Source organism: Lissotriton vulgaris, chromosome 5, assembly GCF_964263255.1.
Source record: "Lissotriton vulgaris chromosome 5, aLisVul1.2, whole genome shotgun sequence".
In the NCBI taxonomy this organism is placed as follows: domain Eukaryota; kingdom Metazoa; phylum Chordata; class Amphibia; order Caudata; family Salamandridae; genus Lissotriton; species Lissotriton vulgaris.
In genome coordinates this window covers 1,559,279,048-1,559,293,477 of record NC_141693.1, presented here as the reverse complement: position 1 = coordinate 1,559,293,477, position 14,430 = coordinate 1,559,279,048, and the positions used below count along the sequence as shown (strand labels likewise).

Here is a 14,430-nt window from a genome sequence, read left to right as displayed (position 1 = left end):
AGCAAAAACAGTGCAATGCGTCTGCTGATAGGAAATGATTTTTAGCAGGTATTAGACTCAATTCACATAGGTATTCTCAGACTCTCATAGATACTGTAATGGTATCCATTTCGATCATGCATCCTATTGCACTTTTGAAGCATTCTAGACAATATATGATAATTCCACATTACTGCAACTCATTTCATTGAACTAAAATGAAGGGAAGGCAGAATATGTGTCACCATTGTACTTTTTACATTCAATTAACAACAAAGCAATTTAGTTTGTACAGTTTTGTTGTTTATGAAATAAAAGTGGAGTAATCAGATTTTGCACAAGTTATTACTGTATGACGATATTTGCCCTCTTGGCAAAATAAAAAAAAGTATGTAAAAATATAAAAGAGGATGCATCCAAGCATTCCTTATCAGTAATTTTGTGAATCATTTTATGTGGTTAACAAAGAAGTGCTGGTTCAGATATCACCAGAGTAAAAAAGTGGTGTAATGATTTTGCACTATTCTGCTAATCAGGCAGGAAGACACTTCACTGGTTTTAATCTCACATCTAAATAAACACTGATTCATTCAATTTCCTATATTAAGCATAGCAAAACGTGTGAAATCACATTGCCCCTTTTTCTGTCCTAATATTGAAAATGTTTAGTTGGGAGCAAATCTTGCTTCCTGCATTTTCTATTTTTCAAGAGGCAAAAATTGTAAAAATATATTTACTCCATGATTTGCACCAGTCTAAATCTTTACTTAACACGGTGACTAGTTTGCAATTGTGTGAGCTCTAGGTTGCAACAAGATGTCTGTGCCATTGAAGTGAACAATTACCTCTGAGAAATGATGTACATTTTCCACAGGTTTTAATGCTCTACTTCCTAGGGAGGTAAGTTCACAACATAAGGCCTGATTCAGGCTGTGGCAGATGGGTATCCCGTCACAAACGTGATGGGATAGCCCGTCCCTCTTATTACACATACAATAGGATACAACTTGTCCACCAAACTCTAAATCACGCCCTTAGTTTTTTATTACTGAAAAGAATAGGGTGTTTCCCGGAGGTGCACTATACAGATTAGAGATGTGTTCCAGTCATTATACGGCAAACTTGACACAGCAGCTCAGCATGCCAGTTCAATTGGCAAATATACTAGAAAGTAGTGGAGTTACACATTATGCAGACAATGTTGCAGTTGAGTTCTGATTTGTGCCACAAATGGAAGTTTAATGCAGATAAGTAATCCGTTGTTGAAAACAATGGGATGAATAGGGACTGTTATTCTCTGCACCAATCAGACATAAGAAATTGCATCTCTTTACATGAAGGGTGCTCTCAGGAAATGTCACAAAAGTGAACTTAATAAAGGTGTCCTCTCCCCACACTCTCCCAACCCTCAAACCGAACCCGACCGCTCCACCAGCGCAGGTGCACACCAAGGCTAAACCAATATTTCTGGTTGATTGTAGAAGCCGTCTTCATTACAGGAACGAACGTTCTGATCATCAGATCTAGATATGGTTCCATTTCTGGTCCTGTGAGAGAAAATAGGATAAACAATATTAATTAAACTAAAGACTAATACCAACTTAAGATGATGAGTGTGCTGCAAAGGTGGTGTTGGTCATGAAACATATTGTAAAAAAATCTTGATGCATAGCTTTGCATATTTTCCACCCAGCAGAACATAAAACGTAATGCAATAAGCATTAAAGAACGTTTCACATTGTCTTTTTCCAGGATTCACTCGCACCTTTTTATGACGTGATGAAGGAGTTCGGCATTATAGCAAAGTTGCTGCATTTACAGAAATTCTAAATCCTTGTACAAATAAAGGCTTAATAGTTAAGTAGCTGGTTGGTGTAGAGCTGTTTCAGTTTTTAACAGTTTTTCCTCAAGAGACATAATGAAACAAAACCTGTAAGGGACATCTGGTGCTGGTATGTGGTGCTAAAATGTGAATCTACAGTGTGAAATTACTACATTTCAACAAATCTAAAACAATATGTATCATTTGAACATAATAACCAAAATAGCAGCAATACATTTGCATCTTTCAAAAGTGGCTGTCAGTGGACCTGTATTTAAGATGCAACCATTCACTTCTAAGGCCTCTTGCTGGAGATCCATATTTTGAATCCTTCTGATGGCATAAGCACGGAGATGCTTGTTTCTTTAATTAGCACTGTACAGAAAGTAATCATTTTAGAGCTTATTTGAATTACCATTATGACATGGGGTTGCAACACATTTCCTTCCAATTAATTGTCACTTCCTCAAAGAATTAATTGTTTTAACTATACGGGATGAAATGGCAAAAGCATGGGCATGGGACTCTATTCTGAGTGTCACAATCAGTTTGAAATATATGTGGAAAATAACTTAAATATACCCTGTGGCTTCTTTCCACTTTCAATTTGCATTGTATATGCAATGCTAGTGATTGATCCATTCTCAATCACCACTGTAAAATGCATAAATTCACCATACTGTTATGGGTTTTGTACAAAATGTAGAAATACTTTAAACAAACAATGAAGTAAGGGAACTAAAAGAACATGTTGCCGCATGCTTCAGAGCCCACTCTGTGTATTTGAGTGTTGTGATGACATGAGCCATAGACAGATAAAACTATTGGCAGACAGACCTAAAATGAATGTAGAATCCGGTAGACCGCCACAGAGCACAGTGTTTGACAACAAAATAGCATTTTTTCAAATTACCGTATTGAATTGCCATTTGATGAATGGCCCAAAACGCAATCTCCTCTCGAATAGAAGGCACCGTAAACAGATTTACAATCTTAGATGATATTGACTGTGGTATCCACTTGGTAAGTGTAATTTGACACATTAAAGCCATCCTTTCAAGTTCAGGCGCATTCTCCTAAATATGCAAAAATAGGAAATATTGGTAATTTGAAACATTTGTGACGAACAAGAGGAGAAAAACAAATCCAAAACAAGTATTAAGTACCATGGATCAGGTATAGAGGGAATATTGTGAAACAGGAGATGCCTGAACAAATCAATAACAGTTTGATTATGAGTTTGGCGGATGGGATACGCCGTCACAAACGTGACGGATATCCCGTCCGCCATATTACATGTTCCATCCATAGGATATAATGGAATTGTAATACGGAGGTCGGGATATCCCTCACGTTTGTTATGGAGTAAAGCTGTACTCCAAACTCCTAATCAGGCCCTAAGACTCAATTATCAATAAGATAGAAGCGGAGCAAATAACAACAATGTAATCACTCCTTGAAATAGACCAAGTAGAACCAGCAGTTGCCAAAACAGATTGAACATAAGGCTGTAGCCTGAGATTTCTTGACCCCTAGCAGCAAGAAAGTTTACAGGATAAAAATGGGTCATAATAAAATTATAAATATATTGGTACACCCAATGAATGAATAAATAAGTCCATCAAAATATCAGAAATTCTTGTCTTTTCTTAATTTCACATCAAAAAGGCTTTTCTTTTTTATAAATGCATGTCTTTCTGCACTGCAGAGGTATCCAAAAGTGACTGATACCATTTAGGATGTGCACCAAATGTATTGCTTGGTACAGGCTGAGAGGTGCGAGCTATTCGACCTAGTGGCTTTCTGTATTGGCATGGGTCATATATCATCAGAAATAATTAATTCTATTTGGCTATTCTCTAGACCTGGATTACCTTAGTGTTTTCTACTTATAAAATATCTGTACAGTGGTAATGAGTTTGTGAAATATTTAACCTCTTTTCAACACAATACTGGCCTTAGAGACTGCAATATCTTTTTGAGCCGAACAAAAGGTAAACTGACTTTAAAAACACTGAATGATTATATCTATACTACTATAATAAAGGAGAAACTTGCAGGCTTTGAGGCAAGTAAACGCGGGAACCACTGCGCCAATCTACACACCCGATACACCGTAGAAATCGGCAGGGTGTGTAGATTGTTATAGGCTAAATAAACTTAAAAAAAAACCTTATTTAAAACAATTAATTAAAAAAAAGTCCCCCCAAAGTAGCGCCGGCCGCGACGTGCGTGCTCACGTCGAGGAGTGGCGTCAGAGCGGCGTCAGAGGACCGGCGGACATGGCGCGGGGGAGGGGCTGTCACGTGAGCAGCAGCGGACATGCCAGCGGCGGTGAGAGACCAGCATCCACAAGGTTAGAGAGGCGGTGCTTTCATTATGCCTCCCTTCGCTCTATCCTTTTTCTCCTTTTCTGCATCTACCTCTCCTCTGCTCTTCTCTCCCCCCTCCCTCTTTGCCTCCTCACTTTCCTCGCCTTGTCTATTTCCCCCATCTCCTCTCCCTACCCCCAGCCTGCTAACAGCACTTTATAGCCGTCATCAAATAGTGCGTCAAGTGCTGAATTATATCTCACTAATTAAACCGCCTGTTGCCGCGCTCAGCGGCTGCAATTACACCCGAGGAAATAAGCCCGTGCAGAGAACATCAAAGTCTCTCCTTCCCAGTCTGAGCAACACAGCTGCTCGAGGAGGGGGCTTCGGGGGGACTGCACAGCGCTTAGAAGCAACAGAACTGTGGGCAGCCACAGCTACCAGAAGACTCTGTCAGAACAGTGTCCGTCCTGTCCCTGAACAAAAGAAGTCATTCTGGGAATTGTAGTTTTGTGTAAGGTCATATGCACACTGTGGGCATAAGTTTGAAACTACAATATGTTGTTAAAGGAACGTCCAGGAGTGGAAATGTAGGGTCTTAGAGAAATTTTACAAAACTATGCGAGGCCTCTACAGGACAGAGGCAAGTTGGGGAAGAGCAACACAGAGGCAGTGTATGATGCGAAGGGTTAATAAGGCAGAGTGCTGAACATGTAGGGGTAAAAAACATAGGACAGCTAGCTGTACGTGGAGTGCGTAACACCCAGATGCCCGAGGTGTAATTGTAATTGCATTTATAAAGTGCTTGCTACCCCAGACGAGGTTTTGAGGTTAGTGGTGGCTGATATGGGGCTGTGGTGGTATTTGTGTGTGTGTGGCAGGGAAGTGTTAGAAACAAGCATTTGCAATGCAATAGGTCTCGCATTAGGAAAGTTTGGGCTATTGGTATTGTACATTACAAATTTTGTATTTATGTTTTGTATTTGAAAATAGCTAAATTAATAGCTTTGTCATTTACAATGCCAATAGTTATACCTTTCGCAAATGTGACACCTATAGCATTTGTAATGCAATATGTGTTGTATTTACGTGACTTACATGTATTGATATTACAAATAACAATGGCTTTTAATTTCTTTTCAATAATTAATACTTAAATAAAAGTTATTGTAATTTATAATGGCAATAGCTTAAAGTTTTGTAAATAACGTTTGTGAAGATTATGTGTATTTTATTGTGTCGAAAATCCAACAACAGAAGTGACATATTGACATCTTTTTGTTACATCTATACTACTATAATAAAGGAGAAACTTGCAGGCTTTGAGGCAAGTAAATGCGGGAACCGCTGCGCCAATCTACACACCCGATGCACCGTAGAAATCGGCAGGGTGTGTAGATGGTTATAGGCTATATAAACTTTAAAAAAAAACCTTATTTAAAAAAATTAATTAAAAAAAAATAGTCCCCCCAAAGTAGCGCCGGCCGCGACGTGCGTGCTCACGTTGAGGAGCGGCGTCAGAGCGGCGTCAGAGGCTCAGCGGACATGGCGCGGGGGATGAGTGGTCACGTGAGCAGCAGCGGACAGGCCAGCGGCGGTGAGAGACCAGCGGAGAGGCGGACATGGCGTGGCGGAGGAGCGGCGGCGGACAGGCGGTGAGGAGCAGAGCGGCGAGAACCTGTCAACTCAGGAGCGGAGAATGAGGTAAGCAGGCGGATGTCGGGCCAGGCGGGGGACAGGGAGTTACTAAAGGCAATGTCGGGGCAGGCGAGGTTCGGGGCAGGAGGGGGACGGGGACGAACACCTCCTGGCGAGGGTCGGGCCAGGCGGCAGGCGGGGGACAGGGCGGGCGGGGGCACGGGCTGCTGGGCAATGTCAGGGCAGGCGGGGGTAGGGGGAAGCCTGAAAGCACCCGGACAAGGTCGGGACGGGCTGCTAGTATGTAATATTCTGATATATAGTTCTGTTGATTTCTACATTCCCGCCCACTGTAAAACTAAGACAGTCTTCTCGTTATAAGAGCTGCTATATTTCTTGTAGCTCCCATGATATCCCCAATCCAACAAAATCCCTTCTATTTCCTTTGGGTAACTGATTAGACTTATCTAATATCTTGGCTTTTTTGTGCCCCATTGCGTCTCCCATGCACTACTTCTGCCAGGCTCTCTACTCACATCCATTGTGGCGACAATGTAATCATCCTATGCAAAATTTTTCAGATACTTTGAGAGGGCCATCTTTATAACCCTGTTAACCATTCAATCGCAACACTGCTATTTTCCATACCGGCTGCAGACCATGATGGAACTATCTGGAATACCAAAGTTCTGACTGAATGATCAGAAGTAATTCTGCTTTGCCCTGAAGGTTCTGAGGTTTTCCAAGACTGAATGAACGATCACCATCTGTCTGTGAGAACCTGTTGCTTACCGAGTCCGTCAAGATGCTATCCAGAGTGTCAGCAGTCACCAACATGTTGCTCATTGTCACCTCCCTTTGAGTGATGGTAGTATACATACAATGTACAATGGCTAATTCCTTCAGGGGTGTTAACTGGAAGAAAAAGTACATTTCATACATGTGATTAACAGAGTCAATCAGGAACTTATTCACAAACTGCAACATACTGCAAAATGCTTATCCCAAAACCTTTGTCTGAAGACCTCTGCCTCCACCTCTCTTATCTTTACTGCGAGATCTTAGCCCTACACATACAACTATAATGTTGTACTACCCGTGGGAGGGATGGGAGTGAGTGGCTGGAAAACAAGTAATAGTTATTACTAAATGGGATAGCTTTAGGTAAAGGTAGATTGGGTATATATATTCATTAAAAACCAAAGGTTATAGGGAGGTTACAGTTAGGTTCAGATTTTCCACACTCAAAACCATAGAAATTCAGCAGTTATAGCTAGAGTTATCTCAAGTAACTATAACTTGTGCCTAAGGTAATTATAACTCAACCCCACCATGAACTGTTATCTCATCAACAATTTGACAGCAAAAGTTGCACTGATATCATCAATAATATCAGAGAAGATGTCACGAGTGAAGTAAAATGTGAGGTGCATGGTGACCTTGCGAGTTATAGTTGCCTTAGGGCACAAGGTATAGTTACTCCCCTGTAGTAACAGGGTCGGGCCATGGGGTCCCAAGGGCTTGAATCAGCCCGGGGAGGGGGTCTGCGTGCCCCCTCGCCCTTCTTACCTATATCTGTACCCCAGAAGATGGGGTCCGAGGCTGAAAACGGTAAGGGGCCTATGTGCTGCCCTCTCAATATTTTATAAAGCTGGGCCCCGGGAAATGGGGACATCAGGTTTGCTCATCCTTGGGAAGTGGGCCACGTACGCCCCTGACCTATATGCATATGCAAAAATGAATGTGCCCTCAAGTAATACAACTGGTGCTATGTAAAGCGCTTTGATACCTGATTCGGGTCAGGTATGCGCTATATAAAACTGTAAAAAAACAAAAAACATGGGACCTTACCCGCCCAGGGAATTAAACAAAACAAGCACAGGAGACTGTACTTGTTTATTTTTATTTTTATTTGGCCACAGATCCTCTGGAAAATCAGAGAAAAATTTAAATCTAAACATTTTTTCGAAGACACGGTTACCTGGGGCCCCCGCAACCAGTCCTAGGGGGTCAGAGTATTCCTACCCCGCCCCATTGCATTTTTTTCCCGTTTTGTTTGTGAGTTTGGCCAAGTCCTTTTTTTTTTTTTAAATATTTTTATTTTATCCATTGCACAGTTAGCACATTTACATCGCGCATTCTCCATTATTACATTACAAATCATATAACATATTACATCATACATCATACATAAAATTCTTCGAATCATCCTACTTATTTCAATCAATTGATATCATCTCAAATTCCTGCAGCCGCTACCACATATTCATCCAAGGCCTTCCTACCTTCATCCTGCAATCCCAGACCCTCTCTCCATCATATAATGGGGTCCCATATCTTTAACCCCTATCTCCTCCCTTTTCTACCTTTCCGGGCATAGCTATTTTTTTCCAGATTATAAGTTGATAAAAGATTAGACAGCCAGACTTGCATTACTGGGGGGTTTTTATCGAGCCAGGCCCTGGCTATACAGAGCCTATAAACTGCCATTGCGACAAAAATAAACTCCCTTTGATTAATATTAGTATCTGTGACTCTCCCTAACAGTATTTCTGGGGGTTTTAGGGTAATCTGGATATTCAGGGAGGCATCAAGAAACCTCTCTATCTCTTTTATCACTGTTTGTAGCTGCAGGCATACAGCAAATACATGTATTAGGTCTGCATCAGGGGAACTACATCTTGGGCATGTGATACCTACGATACCCCCCCATTTTGCTATCTTTGCTGGGGTGAAGTATAGTGAGTAGAGGGTTTTGTACTGCTGTGATTGCAGCGGTGCTGAACAGAGCAGAGTACGCCCTAAATCCAGTGACTCTTTGAACCAACTGGCCTCACCTTCCAACTTGTCTGCCCACTTTTCACTATATTTGTCCATATCATCTGGTTTTCCTGTTAACAAATTCGCATAAAAACTCCGAATAGAACAGTCCCCCCCTAACCTTATTTTCTCCAATATTTCTACCTTACCAAATCCCACACTCCCACCCTGCTTATTCCCCAAATAACTTCTTACCTGCAGAAATTTAAAAAAATACCTCCTGTCTAGTCCAAATTTGCTCATTAGCTCTGTAAATTGAAACACACCCTCCGTACTCCTCACATCCCCAATCTGTATTATCCCCTTCTCCATCCAGCCCGCCATTGTGGTATCCCCAAAAATCTGCATTGGGAGGGAAACATTTTTAAAAAATCTGGTGTACCAATTATATCGTCCCAGTCCAATTCTCTTCATCACGGCGTTCCAAATTTTAATTGCGGCTTGGACTGACTTAAATCTGGTTCTCTTGTAATATGCGAAGTCAATACATTTAAGAAAAGAATTATCCACCTCCAGTCCCAGCACTATAGAGTATATCCTAGATGAATCATTTGATGTTCTATAATCCAAACCACCCCCACCTATCAGCCCTCGCATATATTGCAGTGCCGATGCCCAGTAATATAATCTGAAATAAGGCGCTCCCCAACCTCCTCTCTCTCTGGGCAAGGACATAAAGCGATATGCCCTACGGGTCTTGCCCTGGGCCCAAATAAATCTATTCAACATATTTTCTAAATCTTTAAACCATTTCACCTCGAAAAATAACGGTATTGTCCTATAAAAATACAGAAATTTTGGCAATATTAACATTTTTATAACGTTAGTGCAACCCACTAACGACAAATGGAGATTGTTCATTCGATCCAGATCCGTCTTGACCTTTAGCATCAAGGGTGTTAGATTATTCTGTACCAGCAAGTCTAAGTCAGCTGTGATTGCAACCCCCAAATATACCGCTGAGTCCACAACTCTTTGATCACTAAGCACAACATATTGGTCACATACTATTTGAGTTTTAGACCTATTTAAGCTGTATCCGGATATTTGCCCAAATCTTTGTGCTTTGGACTCAATTTCCCCTATGGCCATGCTGGGATTGGGTGTTAAAATGGCCACGTCGTCGGCATAGGCGAGAGTTTTTACCTCGCATCCATTCAGCCTTATTGGAGGAATCCTTTCATTGCCCTCCATTTTCTTTATCAATGGGTCCAGGTAAAGAGCGAATAGTAATGGGGAGGATGGGCACCCCTGCCTAGTCCCTCTCCCAAACCTGACTGCTGCCGATTTACCTCTATTAACTCTGATCCTTCCTGTCGGATTCTTGTACAGAGTCTGCATTGCGGTTATAAAACTATTCCCCAATCCATTCCATTTTAATATTTGCCATAGGTATTCCCAGGAGACTCTATCGAACGCCTTCTCGGCATCCAGAAAAAGAGCCGCGATAGGGTCCCCCAGGACACCTCCAGCGTCGAAAGTTGTAATCTCCTGCCTAATGTGTTGCGTCGTGCCTTTGCCAGGAATAAACCTGTGTTGAGTGTGGCTTACTAGTCCCTCTATTACCTCTGCAAGCCTTCTTGCTAGTATCTTAGAGTATACCTTAGTATCTGCGTTCATCAGTGTAATAGGCCTATATGACCCCGGGAGTGTCGAGTTTTTACCTTTTTTTAGGATGACAATGATATCCGCTTCACCCCATGACTCGGGTATCTTATCCCCCTTCTGCGCCTCCAGCATAACATTAAACATATCTATTCCCAGAGCTTGGTAAAACACTTTGTAGAACTCCACTGGGAGCTGGTCTGGGCCGGCTGCTTTACTTGATGGTAACATGCTTAATGCCGTAAGGAATTCCTCCAGGCTAAAGGGGGAGTCCAATCTATCCTTTTCTTCCACAGATATACCCGGAGGAGTAATATCGCCAAGATAGCTTTCAACCTCTCTTGCGGTTCCTACCCTATCCCTAGTATATAGTTTTTCATAATACTGTCTGAACACTTCCCTTACTTTAGTTGTTTCAGAGACCCTAATTCCATTCACATCCGTAATCTCCCCAATGTCTGATGCTGCTAGTCTCTGTCTGGTACGTACTGCTAATAGGTGGCCTACCTTCTCGCTTAACTCATAAGCAGCTTCCCTCTTAGTTAGATAATTCTCTGCTGCTTTTTTTGAGATACTTTCTACCGCTTCCGCCCTAAGAGCCACTATTTTTAGCAGATGTGATTCTTTTGGTGCACTATATTTTAAATCCTGCGCCAATTCCTCCTCAACCCTTATCAACTTTTGGTAAACCTCCTTAATTTTAAGTCGTGTCCTTTTCTGGGCTGAAAACACATAACTCATCGTCTCACCCCGTATCCCGGCCTTAAAGGCATCCCATACCACTCCTACGGGAGCCGTACCTTTATTAATTTCCCAATAGGCCCTGATCCAGTCTGTCATGTGTATCTTGTATCCTTCATCCTTCAAAAGGGCTCTATCAAATGTCCACTGCATATCTTTTCGGCATGCCTGGCCCAATCTAATGGTTAAAATCAGAGGGCTATGATCTGAAACAATTTGAGGTTGTTTTTCTATTTGTGCCTCTCACAGCAAGGAGGGTGAAATCAGAAAATAATCCAGCCTAACAAGTATCTTATGGGGGGCCAAATAAAATGTACTACAATCAATACCTGGATTCAATTTAATCCATGGATCCACTAAGGAATTATTTGACACCAAATGAGAGAGAGCCCTATGGGTTCTCTTTTTTCTCCCTACATATACCCCCCCGTATGTACAAATGAACTACTGGGGTCATGAATATTAAAGTCCCCACAGCATATAATTGGCTCAGGCCAAAGTGCCAACTCAGTGTCTAGAAATTGGAAGATTTCAGGATCATCCTCTGTCGAGCCATAGACAGAAACTATGGTGCATTTTTACCCCTTGATTTTTATCTCCAATATTACCCACCTTCCCCATCGGTCCTCCATTTTCCTTAACACCTCTATATCAGTGGATCTCCCTAGTACAGCAACCCCCCTATGTTTCGTCCCTTGCTTAGTATTTGCCAGCACAGCAAACCCTAATTGGTCCATAAGATACGCCTTAGAGGCTTCAACGTGTGTTTCTTGGAGACAAACCAAATCCAGCTTAAGTGTCCTAAGTAATGCCGCCACCCTAAGTCTTTTACCCGCATCATTAAGGCCGCAGATATTAATAGTAGCAATCCTACAAGTCATTAAAATACCTCATAAGTTTTGTCCGACTCTGCATACCTTAGCCAATCTAGCACTTTAATTTGATAATGGATCCGATGGTTAACGCTTGTCCTCCTCCTTTTGGCTAATGCATAATATAAAGAGTGAGCTCCCTGCGCGATGGACTGTGCTTTCCTGTGCTGCTTCTTACATCCTACCTCACTTTTTTTAAACGTTTTTAACCCTCTTTTTGCCCCCTATTCCCCCTGCTTCCACCCTGCCCCCTTCTGTCTCCCACTCCCTCCCCCCCTTTACTGGCAAATAGGTCCATAAGACCTATGTGTAGCCGCGGTAGCTTATGGGGATCGCTCCTCTCTCTCCCCTTCACCCATCACCCTGTGTGTCGTATACCCCCCCCTAAGTGTTTTTCTCTTAGCTATTTCACTATTTTGTATGTTCTATCCCCTTGACAATAGTCCAAACATCAGTATACCAAGGTCTAATATCTTCCTCTCCCAGTGCATATACCTAGCTTTACCTCATTCCAAATCCTTGGAGTTTAACAGTTCTATACTACTCAGCCCCCTTTCTGCGTTTTAATCTCCTCCAAGAACTGTTGGGCCTTGATCTCGGACAGGAAGATATTTGTTCTACCCCTTGTAACCACTTTCAGCCTAGCAGGAAATAAAAGAAATGCCTCGGAGCCTAGAGCCTGGAAGGGTTTAATAGGCTGCCTGAGTCTCCATCTTCTCTCGCCGGTTACGTGGCAGAAATCTGGCCTGGTGAAGAAGGTGGTTCCCTCAAAGGATTTTTTCCTGTCCGGTCTAGCCTTATCCATTATTTCCTCCCTGAGCAGGTAGTTCCCAACATATATCAAAATGGCTCTAGGCAGTGCCTGTTGACCTGCCTGCCTCTCGGCCCCTCTGCCTTTTCTGATGGTGAAGGGAAGTCTGTGGGCTCGTTAAATCTCTCTCTCCCACTCCCACTGCGATTCGGGGAAAGCTCCTCTTAGCAAGTTAACAACAAAGTGCATAATGTCGTCTCCCTCTGCTCCTTCCTCCACCCCCAAAATGCGAATGTTATTCCGCCTCTGGCGGTTTTCAAAATGCCCCAGCTTCCATTGCAAATCGGTCGTCAATTTTTCCTGCTCCATTTTGAAGTCCTGCCATCCCCCAACATCATCCTCTAGCTTCCCAGTCCGTGCCTCCACCTCAGTCACTCTCTCGCTGAGACCTTCATACAGCTTGTTAACTATCCTAAGGGTATTATGGATCTTTTTTGTAGCTTGTCTAGCCCTTCGACTTTCTGACCTTGCTTCCCCTTGCATCTGTTTCAGTGTGGAGCATATCGTGTCAAAGGGAGCCAGATACTGCGCTGGGATGGGGGTACTACCTGAAGCCTGTGAGTTACCTTCCTCTACGTAGGTCTGTGACGTTGCAGAATAGTCCCAGTCTAACTTCTTCCCCCCTGCTACAGGTGATTCCAATCCTCCACCATGCCTTCTACCCTTTAACCTTCTCTTTTTCTGCGTGGTATCTTTCATTGATGAGCTTGAACCAGAGCTTGAATCTTCATCTAGCTCCCCCTCCTCTGAAGTCTCATTGCTTGTCTGGGTAGTATCGGTATCTTCATTCACTGAAAAGAAGCATTCCCCTTCCAATGAGGCTCCCTCTCTTTTCTCCAATCCCAAAGTTTTATTATCTGCACCTATTAAAGCACTTTTTCCTGCTACCGTTGGACTATTGGCCCCATTGTTTATTTCTTTTGTCTTTTTGCTGCTCATCTCTGCTTCCAGTTGAATTAGCGCCTCCATCATGTATGCGCTTCCTGCTGACCCAGGTTTATGTGGTCCCCGACTTGTAGCTGGTGTTATAACATTACTAGGCCCCTTAGCCTCCTTCAGCCCGCTGTTGGTTAGTTCTGTTATCGGCATTACCTTCGGTGCTGCGGCTTCTGCGTTACCTCCGTCTCCGCTGCCGCTGCTGTTGAGTGTTGTTGCCAGGTCTCTGAGTTGCCTAGCGACCGCTGCTTCCGCGCTGGGAGCGTCTGCTGCTGCCGCTGCTGCGTCCTCGAGGACGTCTCTGTTTGCGGTTAGCTCCGTGTCCGGCTGGGAGCTTCTCCTAGAGGTGAACGCCTCCATCAAGGTAGGCTGCCTTAGTGCCGCTTCTTTTCCTTTGCTCGAGCCTTGTTTTGTAACTATTGCAGTGTCTTCGGTGAAGTGATCCGGGGGCCGATCGTTCCTTACTGCTGCCGCTGCCGCTGTATCACAATTTAAGCGCACCTCCGCCTTCTCTGCTTTCTCAGCTTTCTCGATTTTCTTCCCCTTTTGAGCCGGGGGTATTATCTTCCGTACGGCGCCAGGCCCCCGTTGTTGTAGACCTGGGGGTAGATCATTGCTGCTTCTTTTTGCGCTTGCATGGGCACCTTTACCACCTGTTCCTTGCAGGTTTGTTGACGTGTCCTGTTGCAGCTTTGCCTTCTCCTTATCCTTGTCGGCTTTAGTTATACGTGCCGGCATCCTTGTCAGTTGTTCTCGAATCACCGCTCTCAACTCCGATGCTTTTCGCAAAAATCGGCTGAATTGTTCTTTAACTACTGGGTATTTTGGACAAATCCTGATCAGTCCTATCTGCAACCAGCTACTCAAATCCATAAGGGGGTATAGTAGTCCTTA

General features: G+C 43.1%; 1 protein-coding gene across 1 annotated transcript in view; it reads right to left on the bottom strand.

Annotated features, from left to right (window-relative positions):
- The window catches only part of LOC147715150 (maestro heat-like repeat-containing protein family member 1), an 89,951-nt gene that overhangs the window by 51,361 nt on the left and 24,160 nt on the right, over positions 1 to 14,430 (bottom strand). The window contains exons 4-6 of the mRNA XM_086920413.1: positions 6,544 to 6,666; positions 2,715 to 2,877; positions 1,428 to 1,526 (exon numbers count right to left, since the gene is read on the bottom strand). Of these exons, the coding sequence (XP_086776539.1) occupies positions 1,428 to 1,526; positions 2,715 to 2,877; positions 6,544 to 6,666 (385 nt within the window). The remainder of the gene's footprint in view (positions 1 to 1,427; positions 1,527 to 2,714; positions 2,878 to 6,543; positions 6,667 to 14,430) is intronic.